We start from the raw sequence: 15,595 nt of genomic DNA, 5'->3' as shown, positions 1-15,595 counted from the left end.
CGAGCTCGGCCCGTCAGGTGAGTGATGGCATACCCGACCCTAGCCCCCTCCGTGGCGAAGGTCCTTGGCTGCAAGGAGAACTGAAGTCGGCAGCTAGTCAGGAATGGCCGGACCTGGGTAGAATCGCCGTTGAACCGCTCGGGGTTTCCAATCTTGGGTTCCGGGGCAGCGGCTGAAATGACCGGGGCAGGTAACTCGGAGGCAGGGCTGGTGGGCAGACTGGCTGGGGTAAGGTTGGTGAGGAGTTGGATGATCCTGGCGAAGTTGTTGTTGCTGCTGCTGGGACTGCTGCTGGTGCTGCTGGAACTGCTGATGCTGTTGGTGGCCGACCTGAAGCAGAGAGGTGATGTCGCCGCTCATGCGACCTAGCTCTCTCTCAGTGTGTTCCAGGCGTAGCATGGCGGTGGGTTGCTCAGGTTCTTCGGTTTCCATGTCGGGGAAGTGTGCGCTGAGTCCATGATGGTCAGATCGTACTGTCACGGTTCAGACAGACGACAAGAGGACCACAATTGCGTCACACCAGAAAGTTTATTAAAACTTAAGGGAAAAGGGAAGTAGGGAGTGAGTGAAGGCTCCAGGGGTTATCCCGTCCAATGTGCTGGGTCTGTGCCCCCCCAGTGGCAGCGATGGCGTCCGATGACGCCGGTGGTTGGTGGTCCAGAAGTCCGGGGGTCGAAGAGTAGTCAGGAGTCGTAATGGCAGAGAGCAGGTCTGGTTTTCCTGGGGCAGAAGAGTATCCAAGAATCAGGCAGGTCCGGGGTCACAAAACAAGGGTGAGCCAGAAGCGCGAGCACACAGGTTCCGGGGTGTGAGCTTTGCAGACGATCTGACAAAGGAGAGCTGAAAGACGGGACTTTAAATACTGGGAGAGGTTAGTGGGTAATGCAGCGCAGCTGGCAGAGTAATTAGAGCCGAGCAGAGCAGGAACAGGTGGAGCTCGTTAGGCTGAGTAGAGAGAGAGAGATGAGCAGAGTGGAAGATAGTGGAAACACATTAAGGTGGTAACCCGGTGGAGTGAGAGGGCTCATGACAGTTTCGTAGCAAGTGAGTCATGCACAAGACAGGTCGCGGTAGACAATTGCATGTGCGTGAATGGATTTAGAATTTTGGAATATTGATAAGTGGCAGTTGGAACATCAAGTGCGTCTAAATGCTCATTTTGGCTAAAACACTTGCAGACTCAAGTGATCGCTATTGAGCACAACAGCAAGTAGCCAGTTGATAAAGGGCTTAGGGGCCAAGTGTTCGGTTTGAGATTCAGCCTATGACTGAGGTAGATAGAACTTATTGGAAAACCGATTTTAAAAAATGGCTGTTTTAACATTAAACATTTTCCATTTGTCATGTCCTTAATATCCAGGTGACTTCATGCTGGTGGTCCATCCCTGGTCCGTGTTCTGGACTTGACCGTACGGTCACCTCACTGGCTTTGCATTGCGTGAGCTAAAACCCTGCTCCTTCTCCACCGCTGGCTCTGTTAGTCCTACTCTGCCAGGGAAAGATCCCTTGGAGGAAAACCAGTCACATCTATAATTCACACACTTCTGTGTAATATCAAATCCACCTTCCTCTTATGTAACGTTAGATGGATATAGCCTATTTGGTCACTGTAATGCTCTGAGAATTTCAACCGAAGGGTAACAGAGCTAGTGAGGTTTTCGGGCTGCTCTGATTGCTGCAGAAGGTCAACGTGTGTGCGCGTGCACATGGACCCGTGCGTGCGTATCATTAGCAGGTGTAGGAGGGAAAACAGTGGGCTTGCGAGACCCGAGATCAAATGAGGATCTTGTAGGGCTGTTGATGGTTGAAGTGGAAAACACGAGCACGGCTGATTTCTAATGATGTTTTCATAACAAACACAGACCTGCTTCACAGATAGCTGAGGAGTTTTCTAGGAGAAAATAAATAATCGCTTCAGCAGTATTTGACATTGGGATCTGAAGCCGTGTGTGGGAAGGAAGGACAGTGCAGTGGTAAGACGGTGACAGGGAGGGAAATGGTAAGGTAGCCTTGTACTGAAAGAAAAGGAGAGAAGAAGGGTGAAGGAAGAACAGGGGATCCAGTTTTACTTCCATTATTATTGAGTCATCCAGAAAGTCTACCTCTTTTCATTCCTCTGCTTTCTTTCATTCTTCCTTTACATTTCTTCTCTTCTCCCTTCATTTCTTTTCAAATATGTTTTTGTTTTCTTTCTGCGTTCCCTCATCTGTCTCAGTCCCTTTGCCTCAAAATCTCAAAAACATTGCTTTCCTTTAGTAAATCCAAATGCAGCTGGCAAGACAGGACAACACACAGCAGCCCATTAAATAGTCATGTGTGGCCCCAGAGTGACTCATCTAATGTAGGGGACGTGCCTCATACATAGCCACTGGTCTACTGTGTAATCCACTGGCATAGCCTTCAATAGAACACAACAGCTATTCTGGTGGGCCTTGAAGTCATGGTTCATCATCCATTTAGCGGTAAGAGAGCCAGAAGAACAGACACGCAGGTTCCCCATACTGCGACCGCAACTAAATGTTTTGGAAGCGGTCGTGGAAATGTTAGTCATAACGGAGGCTGAGTCTGTTGTTGTGCGTTCGTGCCGAAGGGTTTTGTGTATATATGGTTGTGATTGTTGGGTTGAAGAGAAGGCACGGTAGAGACAGAGGCACACACACACACAGAGAGAGAGGGACACGTTTCCCTGAGGCTAATTGAGTCTACTATCCAGAAGACAAGGCAATGCTACTTCATGGAAGTGCGTGAACACACACACACACGCGCACATACACACTCTCAAGTATGATAATAATGTTGGAGGTTATGGAGGAGTGGAGGTTCTCATCTGTTAAGGTGAAGTTGGCAGAGGTGCCTGTATGAGCTAGTAGTCTAGTCATGTAGTCTGAGTGTGTGGGTCAGTCAAGGAATCATTGACCCCATTCTTATCTATGAAAGCAGTTATTAAACAGGTGTTCTGGTCCCCTTGCATACCATTGGTATTGACAGAGGACGTCATTGTTCCATATCTGACCAGGTGAGCTCAGTCCCAAGAAAGGTGTGGTTTTCTCTCTCTATACAGTGAATGACCTGTAAATGAGTGTCTTCATACTGCAACTGAACTCTATACAGTAAATGAACTATTCTATAGGGTTCTAATGTATTCAGAACGTCTCAAACCTGCAAACACCAACCAATTGTATGGAAAGAACTTGGCGTAAGGGCCACAGATGGGTGGGATAGATGGAATCTGTTGCAGTATCAGTTAAATTATTTCCACTACAGTTTCGCTTTTTTTTCATAGTCATTGTCCTTTTGAAGTGCTTGAATCCTCGACAATTTGAATCTTCTGTGTGTGTGTGTGTGTGTGTGTGTGTGTGTGTGTGTGTGGCCACCGAGTTGGAACATGCAGGTGCAGGGAGAGCGGGACTCGCAAGCCACTGCATGCTCGCCTAAAAAGCAGATTGTTCAGAATTTGCTAAAAAGCTCGTTATCAGCACATCTTGCATAATGGCGGAGGCTTATTCTCGTGGGCTACGTAAATAGTGGTGCTTTCACCTCACATTCCCTCTGGCAACTGATGCACGATGGTCATGTTGGTCCATTACAACGTTGGTGATTTACCACTTTGTTCCTTTGTGAACTTCCTCACAACCCACATTACTAACCTATCTCTCTTTCTTTCCATCCCTCTATCCACCCACCTGTACCTCACTCTCTCTCTCTTTCTTGATCCATTTCTCTCTCTCCCTCTCAAACACTTTTCCTTAACTCTCTCTTTTCTCTGTCTTTATACATCCCTTCCCCTCTCTCTTCCTCTCTCTCTCTTCCCTTCGCTCTTCCTCTCTCTTCCTTTCGCTCTTCCCCTCTCCCCCTCTCCCCTCCCCTCTCCCTTCCCCTCTCTCTTCCCCTCTCTCTTCCCCTCTCTCTTCCCCTCTCCCTTCCCCTCTCTCTTCCCCTCTCTCTTCCCCTCTCCCTTCCCCTCTCCCTTCCCCTCTCTCTTCCCCTCTCTCTTCCCCTCTCTCTTCCCCTCTCTCTTCCCCTCTCCCCTCCCCTCTCTCTTCCCGTCTCTCTTCCCGTCTCTCTTCCTTTCCAGGTAAGATGCCTACTACTGATACAGGTGCTGGAGGGGACTACGTCGTGCCCACCCCAGGCCCCGCCTTCAAGGAGGTGTGGCAGGTCAAGGTGTGGCCTAAAGGGCTGGGCCAGGCCAAGAACCTGGTGGGTGTCTACCGGCTGTGCCTGACCGACAAGACGGTCAACTTCGTCAAGCTCAACTCGGACGCGGCCGCCGTGGTCCTGCAGTTGATGAACGTGCGGCGCTGCGGTCACTCCGAGAACTTCTTCTTCGTGGAGGTCGGTCGCTCTGCGGTCACGGGCCCCGGAGAGTTCTGGATGCAGGTGAGATGAAATGTCACACAAGCCCAGTCTCTGAGGTTACAGCTGTGAATGGCTATGGTGTTTTGATTGTCAAGCAGTGTATTCCTCCTGATGCATGACCATTTGATGTTGGCTAAACTCAAAGGAAAGGTTACAGTAGAGAATTTGTTATGGATTTGGTTAAGGTTAAAGCATGGGTGCCCAATTACATTCAGCCGTGGGCAGATTTTTCATTGAGCGGATGGTCGGGGGGCCGGAAATAATTTTTTGCTCAGAAAACTTGGGGGGGGTTAAGATTATGGATTAGAGGATAGAACATGTGATCGACATGTGGTTGTAAGCCCATAGAGTATGACTGTGTTCTGCCTCATGCAGGTGGATGACTCAGTGGTGGCCCAGAACATGCATGAGACCCTACTGGAAGCCATGAAAGCCCTGAGTGAGGAGTTCCGCCAACGCAGCAAGTCGCAGTCCAACTCTGGGCCAGGTGGGGGAGCCACCGCCTCCAACCCCATCAGTGTCCCCTCGCGACGCCACCACCCCAACCCGCCCCCCAGCCAGGTGGGCTTCACCCGCAGGCCTCGCACCGAGCCGCCCGGAGGGTCTCGAACTGGCGGCAACAGCGCCAACGCATCGCCCACCCCCCGCCACAGCTTCCCCAGGTCAGGCACAGGGAGCGACGGGGGTAAAGGAGAAGAAGGCGTGGGGGGAGCGTATGGAGGTGTAGGTCAGAGTTCCAGTCCTACCACCAACGGGTCCTGCTCCACCACGCCCATCCTCAGGTCCAAGTTGGCTCGCTCTGCCTCCACCCCGACCAAGAACAACTCCCTGGGCCTGATGCGCTCCATCTCCACCCCAGCCCCCTCCCCGGCCCCCAGCCTGTCCTCCAGCTCTGGCCACGGCTCCGAGTTTGGGGTAGTGGTGGGTGCAACCGGAGGAGGGGGAGGAGCAGCAGGGGCCGGTGCCTACAGCCACCTTCCCTCCCACAACGTTTCCGTGTCGGGCTCCCCCAGCGACTACGGCTCCTCGGACGAGTACGGCTCCAGCCCTGGGGAGCACTCCGCCCCCTCCCCCAACATGCCTGGAGGGTCAGCCAGGTCAGGCCATGATCAATCCCTGAACGACGAGGCTGCTAACTACATCCTAATGGGCCAGCGTGGTGGTGGTGGAGCCCCAACATCCGGCACTCTGCCTGTTGGAGCATCCAGCTCAGCCCCTTCCCACCAGCCCCAGACCAAGAGGGTCCTGCGGCGCTCCTCTAGCCGGGAATGTGAAGCCGAGAGGCGGCTGCTGAGCAAGCGGGCGTCCCTGCCGCCCATGGCCCTGGAGCGCCTGGCCCCGCGACCACACAGGGAGGAGGAGCAGGATGAAGACGCAGCGGACTACGCCATCATGTCCCACAGCACCAGCGGCGATTCCTTCACCACTTGCATCTCCTCACAGAGAGACTCTGAGATGAGCCCCGGTGGAGGGGGGGGGGGAGGGGGATACCTGGACGTGGCTGTAGAGTTGGTTGGTGGTGGAGGTGGGGGTGGAGGTATAGTGCGGGATAATGGCTACATGTCCATGCTACCAGGAGGAGTGACCCAACCTCCAGTCTCCCTCACCCACTCGCTTTCAGTCTCCGTCGCCGACTTGGAGTCCAAGCCGGCAGATGACTACATGGCCATGACGCCGAACAACAGTGTGTCCCCCCCGCAGCAGATCCGGCCCCCTCCCGGCTCCGGCGACGGCTACATGATGATGTCACCCAACAGCAGCTGCTCTCCGGACCAGCGGGGCTGCCTAGGAGGCGTGGCCTGGGTGGACAGCAGCAGCACCGACAGCCGGGCGGGCAGCGACTACATGAACATGTCCCCCATCAGCACCCGCTCGGCCAACAGCAGCCCCCCTCCCCCCGAGCAACCCCCTCAGGCAGACCACCACACCCCGCAGAAGGCCCCCAAGATGGTCTACTCCTACTACTCTCTGCCCCGCTCCTACAAACACACGCCACCTGGTGGACACTTTGAGGACGGTCCCGGCCGAGGCAGGAGGCCCAATGGGGGCGGTGATGGTAGAGGAGTTGGCAGGGCGGTGGTGGTTCGTCAGGACCCCAATTTGGGTGCGGTCCAAGGTCGCCACCTGTCCCTCTCCTCGTCCTCATACTCCTCCAGCTCGGCCAGCAGCGAGAGCCTAGGAGAGAACGAGGACAGGGCTCTCCAGGGAGCAGGCTCCTCAGGTGGGGGAGCTCACTCTAAAGACATGGGGCACCTCCAGCAGAGACGAGCGGCCCCCAAGCAGGGCCAGCAGGGGGGACACAGGACCCGGCCTGTCAGCCTGTTTGTGGACGTGTCCAAAGCCAACACCCTCCCCAGGGTCCGTGAGAACCCCCTCCCCCTGGAGCCCAAGAGCCCAGGGGAGTACGTCAGCATCGAATTCAAGGGGGACAAAAGCACTAGAGGAGGGCCAGGAGGTGGGGGTGGGAGGGGACTCAGACACGGGATGTCCCTGCCTCACGGCTCCAGCCAGTGCCCCTCACACCGGCCCGCCTCTTGCCTGGGGGGGTTCCTGCCCCTCTCCCGAAGCCCCTCCACCCCCCAGACCCCCCTCACGCCCCTCACCCCTCCATCCGCCTCAGAGTATGTTAACATGGACCTGCGGCCCTCACCGTCCCCCTCTCCCCTCTCCCTGACACCACTGGGCTTCCCCTCCTTCCCCACCCCTCCCACGCCCCCTCCCATGACCCTGGCCCCCAAGGCCCGCGACGGGGCTGAAGCGGGGCCCAGGACAAACAGACAGACTACTCCTGTAGTGGTCACTCAATCAGAGTCCCCTACCTCCTGCGGGGACTATACAGAGATGGCCTTCAGCCTGAACAACAACACCGTCCCCAGCGCCACGTCCAACAACAACTTCCCCAAAGCCCCCTCCCCAGCCAGGCCCTATCCCTCAGTCCCTGTCGTCACCCTGGGCCTGGACTTCCCCCTGCCTAAACCTGGGCCCAACCCTGACCACGGCGCTAAAGTGATCCGGGCCGACCCCCAGGGCCGCAGGCGCCACTGCTCCGAAACCTTCCTCGCCTCTCCCTCTCTCCCTCCCCCCTCCTCCTCCTCTTCCTCCTCCAACTCCTCCTCTGCCGCCTCTCTCTTCCCGGAGCACACCCAGGCCGTGGCTCGCCGGCTGGGGTTCGAGGGCATGCTGTGGGGGAACGGAGCGTCGGCCGAGCATCTCCCCTCGCAGTTCCTCCACCCTGGGCCTGGCCTACCCGCTGCCCAGGCTTTGTCCGTGGAGCAAGGTCTCAACTACATAGACTTGAACTTGGTCAACAAAGAGAGCCCTCATTCAGCCTTAGACGGGTCCTCAACCGTCCAGGCTATCCCCACTCGCCTCTACTCGTCCGTGCTGAATGGGGTGTCCGGAGCAGGCGTCGGGGGCAGTGGAGGCTCCAACCTCAACACCTATGCCAGCATTGACTTCTACAAGTCAGAGGAGCTGCGGACGCAACAGAACGGAAACAAAGACGGTACAGGTGAGAGTTCATTTCTACTCCTTTGGCCATATTTGGGGGGGAAGTCTAAATGTCCTCTCTCTGTGATGTTTTGTGTGCAGCTTTGGTTGCTCTCCTGCTCTTCTTCCTATTCCACCCCTCTTTCTCACCCTGTCTCTCTCTTGCTCTCCCCCTCTCTCTCTCTCCCCCCTCTCTCTTTTCTGTCTCTCCCCCCCTCCATTCCTGTCTCCTGCTGCCACTGTCTAAATTTTTCAGATGAAACGGTGGCATTTTAGATTTTGTCCATCTATGCTTAAATGCAGGCGCCGGATTACCCAGCAGTCACCACACACTGTCTATTTACGCCTAAATTAGAAGAGATATGGTGAGTCTGCTATCTTTAGCTAAGTACATATGGTTTTTATCTTAGTCTGTTTTGTCTAAAGGGCAGGCCTTTTTATTTATTTTTAATTCAATCTTTATTTGTAGCGATGAAAATGAAAATGTGCTTATATATTTTTTCATAGAGTCTCAAACTGAACATTCTATTGACACTCATCACATATTCATGCAAGTTTATTAACAGGAAATGGCTTCAAAGTAGAAATTTGGAAAAAAGTTAATAGTTGGACTCATACTCAATATCACCAGCTGAACTCCTATCCTAGCCTTGCAATTAGCTCAATTTCTGACAAGCATGTTCTCTGAGGAGGAGACAAACGTTCGCAATGAGAGAAGCCACTGTCCTCCCTGACTTAGCCAGAATTGGCTCATTAGAGAAGTCTGTCTGCTGTTTTATTTATAAGCCAGTATTAACTAGTGAAGTGCTAAGTCGCGCTAGGCTACCTAGACTTCAAACAGTGGGCCTTTATGGAGAACGTTAGCACCATTAGCTAGCCTCCACAGTTGGCCTTTATGGAGAATTCAGCACCGTTAGCTAGCCTCCACAGTGGGTCTTTTTAGAGGATTTTAGCGTTAGTGGTAGCCCACCACAGTGGGTCCTTATGGGAAATCTCTGGCTGTGCGCGTTAGCATGGTCGCGTCAGCAAGGCAGTGTGGGGGCAGAATGTTACACGATGGCTGGGAATGTTGAGAGGGGGCCAGCGTTTCACTAATGCACACTGCTCCCAAATCAAATGCCTCTGTACAGTGTCCCCTCCTCCCTTCATCCCTCCAGTCCATTCCGTCTCCCCCTTTTTCTTCCTCCAATAAATGATCCTTTTGTCCGGGTGTTTCTGCCGCAGTGGATTGCCAGTTACCTTCAGCTAGGCCAGGCTGGACTGAACTGAGCTCCTCTCCTCTCCCCCTGAAAGTGTTCTATCTCTCACTCTCTCTCTCTCTCTCTCTCTCGCTCTCTCTCTCTCTCTCTCGCTCTCTCTCTTACACTCTCTCCTGTCTCTCTCTCCTCTTTCAATCTTATTTTTCACTCATTCATCCTTTATCCTCTTTCTACTCTTCTCCCTCTCCTCCCCCTCTTTCTCTCCTCTTCTCCCTCTCCTCCCCCTCTTTCTCTCCTCTTCTCCCTCTCCTCCCCCTCTTTCTCTCCTCTTCTCCCTCTTCTCCCTCTCTTCCTCTCCTCTTCTCCCTCTCTTTCTCTCCTCTTCTCCCTCTCCTCCCCCTCTTTCTCTCCTCTCACTGTCTCTTTCTTTTGCATCTTTCCCCTCCCTCTGTTTTCACATTGTGTCTCGCTCCATCCTAGAACGATGAGAGAAGGCAGATAAAAATCTATTTTGGGAAGTCCCCCTCTTATTGAGAAGAGAGGAAAGCAACTAGGATAGAGAGAATTAATAAAAGAGAGAGATAGAATGAGAGACGGTGTGAATGTAGTGTGAAGTACCCAAAAGTACAGATTGATCCGTGGATTACGGCGCGGTTTGGACGCAATTAATCGTTTCGTCTGTGCATTTATTTAGGCCTAAAAGTGTTTGGTCAACTAACTCCATGGTAATTGTGGGGATTTTTTTCTGGCAGGCTCCCCAGTGTGTGTGTGCGTGCGTGCGTGCGTGCGTGCGTGCGGTATGTATGCTCGTAGTATAGCCTCAAGGGGTCATTAGGTCCATGGGGGCACTTCCCAAACTTTAACAGCACATGACTGCAAATTGACACTAGAAAATGCAGGAGACCCCACTTTGAAAAATGATATTCCCTAGTTAACGCTGGGAATATTCATTCTATTTTAGTTTCCGCAGTCTGTGTCGCAACACATAATAACATGAATCTGCATCCTAATAGTAGTTGACACTAAAAAGTTGTATTCTATAACCATTTGAAGAGAAAAAAATCTTAATTTGTTAAGATTACAGATTTTCTCAGGGAACCCCATTTCAACTTTCGGTGACCACACATGGGGTCCCGACCCCAGATTTGGGAACCACTGACCTAGAATGTGACCATTTTATGTGTTGGTTAATGGGAGCTCATACTGTAAATGATTTAGATGACAACTGCACTGTGAACACGTGTCCCTTCCTGAAGCAAACAACCGTGGGGTACCACCTCACATCTGTGTGTTTCAGCTACAGTACCTGGAGAAAGGTTCTTTCAAACTGAGTGGGATGGATGCGATGAGTGCATGTGTTTTTTCTCCTGATAAGTCTGATGATGGAAATCAAATCACCCTGTAGGCCATGCCAACATGTTCCAGGAAGACCTGACTATTAGCCTTCTCCTCACCATGCCGCTACCTGCCCCTCTATCCTCGCTCATTTGATATAAACTACCAATGCTAAACCGACACCTAGCCTCTACCCCGGGCCCCTACCCCCTACCCTCTGTGAGTTGCACTCAACCACTGACACAGGATCCGATACTTTTCAACCTTTTTATTTCAATAAATCGTATTTTATCTCCCTAAAGAGGTGGCACAAAAAGCTCAGAATAGTGAGACACAAAGCAGTGCAAGAAATGAGGTCACTGCCCATTTGGTATAGCCTGGTCTAGCCGGTATACATGCCAGTAGCGTGGCGCTGCCCTGTAAGACTCTGTAACGCTACCCTGCTTCATGGCAAGCCTGAGGGCGACATGGCATGTTGGCACCTCCTTAAAGCCCCATGCCACGTGTGGAACTCCTGCTTGCTCAGGGCACACACACACACAGGGGTCCACACACACACACACACACACACACACACACACACACACACACACACACAGGGGTACACACACTTGGGAGGGAGGGGAACAATAAGAACCATTTACCCAAATCTACCTCTCTCTCCCAAACCCTCTCTCACACACACACACACACACTCTCTTTCTCTCTCTCTCACACTCACACACATCTGGCCTCGCCTCGCTGTGCTGTGGTGGCTGCTCACCCTGTGGTAAGTGCCTCAAAGATGTGAGGGATAGAGGGAAGTTGAGCCGAGGTAGTTTAGAAGTATTTAATCCATCTCCCCCTCCCTCTGCACCCCCCACCAGAAAGAATGGCTCTCCTTGTTGTTGGAGTTATATTAGATCTGCCACCCAATACACACACTCTCTCTCACACACACACACACACACACACACACACACACACACACACACACACACCATACACATAGTGCCCTGACCATCACCTGGCTTAATGCAATGCAGCGTTCCATTTAGAGACCGTTTTACATAACAGGACTAGCCTATAACCCGTGGTTCCCCTGGATTACAGGACAGAATACTCAGACTAACAGACTGAGCAAGTCTACTCTGTCATTTAATCCCTGACCTGTAACCATAGCGATGCTTATTTATACGCTACCAGTATTTTAACTCTCCTTTTGGACTTGTTGGATCATGACTGCAGTCAGAGCACAGCAAGTGTACTGCGTTTGGTGTAAAAATACCCTACTTTTTCACATGGTAGTGTAGGACTGTTGCAGACCACAGTATCTGACTAGATATGACATTCTGTACAATTAGTTGCCCCTTGGTGACATTTTGTCACTATAAATATACAGAAATGTTACCAAATACTGAAAGTGACACCATTCAAAAAGTGTTTGGGAAACTGTCAAAAGCAATCGCCAATTGCATCACATGCGTCACTTACTGCCTTCTCATGGCTCATGCAGAAACAGAGGTTATCATGAAATTAATGCTGCTACAGATATTGCGTGATATGATCAGTTTTGATAACGTCTCCACATTTTTCCACTGTCAAAAGTTAGGCTAGTTTCTCTAATTTAGTGCATGCATTCACATGTAGAATCAGGATTTGACTGTACTTTGTTTTCTATTTCTAATGCCATCATTTATATGTCTATAGGCATAATTTCAATGTCTATAGACATCATTTCTATGTCTATAGCATCATTTCTATAGCCATAATTCCTATGTCTATAGCCATCATTTCTATGTCTATAGCCATCATTTATATGTCTATAGCCATCATTTCTATGTCTATAGCCATCATTTATATGTCTATAGCCATAAGTCCTATGTCTATAGCCATCATTTATATGTCTATAGCCATCATTTCTATGTCTATAGCCATCATTTCTATGTCTATAGCCATGTGAGTGAAGTCTGGTCCTGGAGGTCCCTAGGGACCAGATCCAGTTGTTGTTGCTGGCTCAGAAAGGGTTCAAGTCAAGAGAAGAGAGATGGAGATTAGACTATGTTTGTAATCCTCTGTCTAGTTCTCCACATTTATATCCCGCTGTAATCTATTGTAATGTATTCTCCTCTACGTGCCAGGCCTGTACACCACGCTCAACGGCCCACCACAGATTATACACAGCCTATATTGGGTAAGATGTGAGCTCTGTTATGGATTTAACTCTAATCTAGATATAGAACTGATTACTATTGTCAGTGTTGCAGTTCTCTTAAAACAATGAATGTCCTAATTGTGTCTATGGCAGAATTGCCCTGGAAGTTCCACTGTTTTATAAATATAAAATACAATATAGAAATACATTATATAGCCGCTATATATTTCTAATGTAGCAGAACCTAACCCAGCTCAACCTCTTCCTGTTTTATTCATGTGTTGTTTCCTGTTAGGGCCAGTCTGTTCTATTGCCATGTACAAATGATACTGGATATTGCTTTCCATAACTCAGTAGCTAGCTAGTAGTTTCAGCACTCTACTCAACCAGTGATCTCACGGTACATATACGTTTGTTACAGTCTTGTATGAAACCATGTCAAGGATATTTCTTTTTTTGTTCAAGCTCCCTGTTGTTACCCTGTGATGGTCTGAGTCTCACAGTCCCTTGTAAAGTACATAGTGGTGTGTTAGTGTGCATTCCAAATGGCTCCCTATTCCTTATTTGCGACTCAGTACTGTTTGGGTGATTTTATATTCGCCCGGACCCTGAGCACCACATTCCATTTTGTGACATCATCTCTCTGAGCCACAGATGTCAGTTCTCTCATTCCACCACATTGTCATGAAGTCATGAATCCAGTTTAATGTTAGTGAAGTAGCTCAATGTACCCCTACATGGGTGGACCACAGCCCAACTCAAAATCCCTGGGAGTGGGTGATCTAACCACACACACACACACACACACCTTCGACCCCTGTGCCGAACTCAGCATGACAAGGGCCAGCCCAGCAACAGTCAGCAAAACTTAATGTGGTGCTGCAGCTTTCAACATCAGGGCACAATACGGTCCCAGCCCACTCTGGAACACAACACAGCATAGGCAGGGGAGGTTTACCCCCCCACACACACACACACACACACACACACACACACACACACACACACACACTGGAACATGAGGGAGGTTTACCACACGCACGCATACACACACACACACACACACACACACACATAAACACACTGAGGTTTTTATCATAGAGCTCAACAGAGTCGATCTTTCCACTGTACTGTTGACAGTAAGAGAGGGATGAGAGATACAGCAAAGCACACGGGCCAGCAGAACAGGACAATAAAACCACAAATGTTCTGTGTCACCGTAATGTCACCTGGAGTCACCTGTGACCTAAGTTTACCAGTGTAAATTACGTAAGAGTGTGTGTGTGTGTTTGTATACGAGCATGTAGTTGTGTGTATGTGTATACATGCATTTATGTCCTTTTAAAGTTCACCTGCTCGTGTGTGTGTGTGTGTGCGTGTGTTGCGTCAGTGTGTGTGTTGCGTCTGTCCCTGAGGTACTGGCTCGTACGGTCTAATCTCCCATTGACTACAGTGAGAGAGGAGAGGAAATGGGCGGATCTGGTTCTGTAAAGGATGAATAGAGACCTAATCTCTCATTTAGCGAGAGAAAGAGAGAGCGGATACTACGCGCCAACGCAGCTATCCTAAATGGAGTAATAACCACTTGTTTCATCACATGCATATGCATAATATTCACAGTCATTTTGCTTGTCAGTTGTATTCTATTAATGTATTCTATAATATTCTGTTGTCTTTATGCTCCATTTATTCCCTCCTCTACGTTGTAATATTCTAGGTCAGTGGTTGAGATTGATATTGATGGAATTTTGATGGAATTCAAAAGCCTTTTTATTGCCTGTTGTGGACAGTCAACGGTGTTAGCCTTAGCACACAGACTAGAGAATGGCGTGCTACATTTGTCATGGTGATACTCAGAAGTACAGGAACAAATATTGAGCGAGAACAAGAGAGGAAGAGAGAAAAAGGGAGGGAGAGAGAAAGAAAGAAAGAAAGAAAGAAAGAAAGAAAAAGAAAGGGGGGGAGAGAGGGAAAGGAGAGGGAGAGAGAAATAAAAAAAGAGGGCGAAGGAAAGAAAGAAAGAAAAAGAAAGGGGGGGGGAGAGCGAGAGGGAGAGAGAGGTTTTCTTGGAATTTTAGCCCGCAGGAGAGGAAGTGTGTTTAGTTTAGCGCTGTTTCCTTAGCGACGCAAATGAAAGAAGTACAAATAAAGTCTCTCTCTCTCTTTCCTGCTCTTTATCTCTCTGTCTTTACATTTTGTCATTTAGCAGACGCTCTTATCCAGAGCTACTTACAGGAGCAATTAGGGTTAAGTGCCTTGCTCAAGGGCACATCAACAGATTTTTCACCTAGTTGGATTCGAACCGGTGACCTTTCAGTAACAGGCACAACGCTCTTAACCACTAGGCTACCTGCCACCACACGGCCCGCCTACCCTTTCTTTCCTTCTCTCCTTCTTGCTCTATCTCTCCGCCACTCTATCAGTTAACTCTCCATGTTATCCTATCAGTCTCGCCCAAATCTCTCCTTCTCTCACTCCACTCTGTCCAATCTCTTCCAACCATCTCCCATCTCCCCATTTCTTTGTCTCCTCAATGCCGTTCTGCAAGCACCCACACACAGACTTGGTGGGAGATTGCTGATAGTGCTGGGAAATTGTGTGTGTGCGTGTGAGGATAAGAGCATGACTGTGTGACCTTAAGTGTGTGTGTGTGTGACCTTGTTGTTCATGGGGGTCATGGTGAAAGACCTGACTAGCTTAATTCCTATGCTCAAGAGAAGGGCAAGGGGGGAGAAAAGAGGAGGAGAGAGAGATATGGGGTGAAAAGGAGAGAAGATAAGTGTCACAATAGACCTCAGCGCTTTTGTGTGTATTGTATGCATGGACCGATGTACACGGATGTGTGGGTTGCGGGTGCATGTCTGTACATTGCAAGTACAGTGGGGAGAACAAGTATTTGATACACTGCCAATTTTGCAGGTTTTCCTACTTACAAAGCATGTAGAGGTCTGTTTTATCATAGGTACACTTCAACTGTGAGAGACGGAATCTAAAACAAAAATCCAGAAAATCACATTGTATGATTTTTAAGTAATTGATTTGCATTTTATTGCATAACATAAGTATTTGATCACCTACC

General features: G+C 50.0%; 1 protein-coding gene across 3 annotated transcripts in view; it reads left to right on the top strand.

Moving 5' to 3' along the window:
* Positions 1-15,595, top strand: part of LOC121572107 (insulin receptor substrate 1-B-like) — a 72,348-nt gene that overhangs the window by 36,400 nt on the left and 20,353 nt on the right. Inside the window, exons 2-4 of one of the 3 annotated variants that reach the window (XM_045221819.1) lie at positions 4,076-4,380; positions 4,735-7,870; positions 8,152-8,213. In XM_045221819.1, the coding sequence (XP_045077754.1) occupies positions 4,076-4,380; positions 4,735-7,870; positions 8,152-8,198 (3,488 nt within the window). In that variant the 3' untranslated portion in view covers positions 8,199-8,213. Of the gene's footprint in view, positions 1-4,075; positions 4,381-4,734; positions 7,871-8,104; positions 8,214-15,595 lie in introns of those variants that run through there. The other 2 variants (XM_045221820.1, XM_045221821.1) reach the window with 2 other exon arrangements.

This window comes from Coregonus clupeaformis, chromosome 8 (genome assembly GCF_020615455.1).
Source record: "Coregonus clupeaformis isolate EN_2021a chromosome 8, ASM2061545v1, whole genome shotgun sequence".
Lineage (NCBI taxonomy): Eukaryota > Metazoa > Chordata > Actinopteri > Salmoniformes > Salmonidae > Coregonus > Coregonus clupeaformis.
Note: the sequence above shows the minus strand (reverse complement) of the source record. Positions and strands in the feature narration are given on the sequence as shown.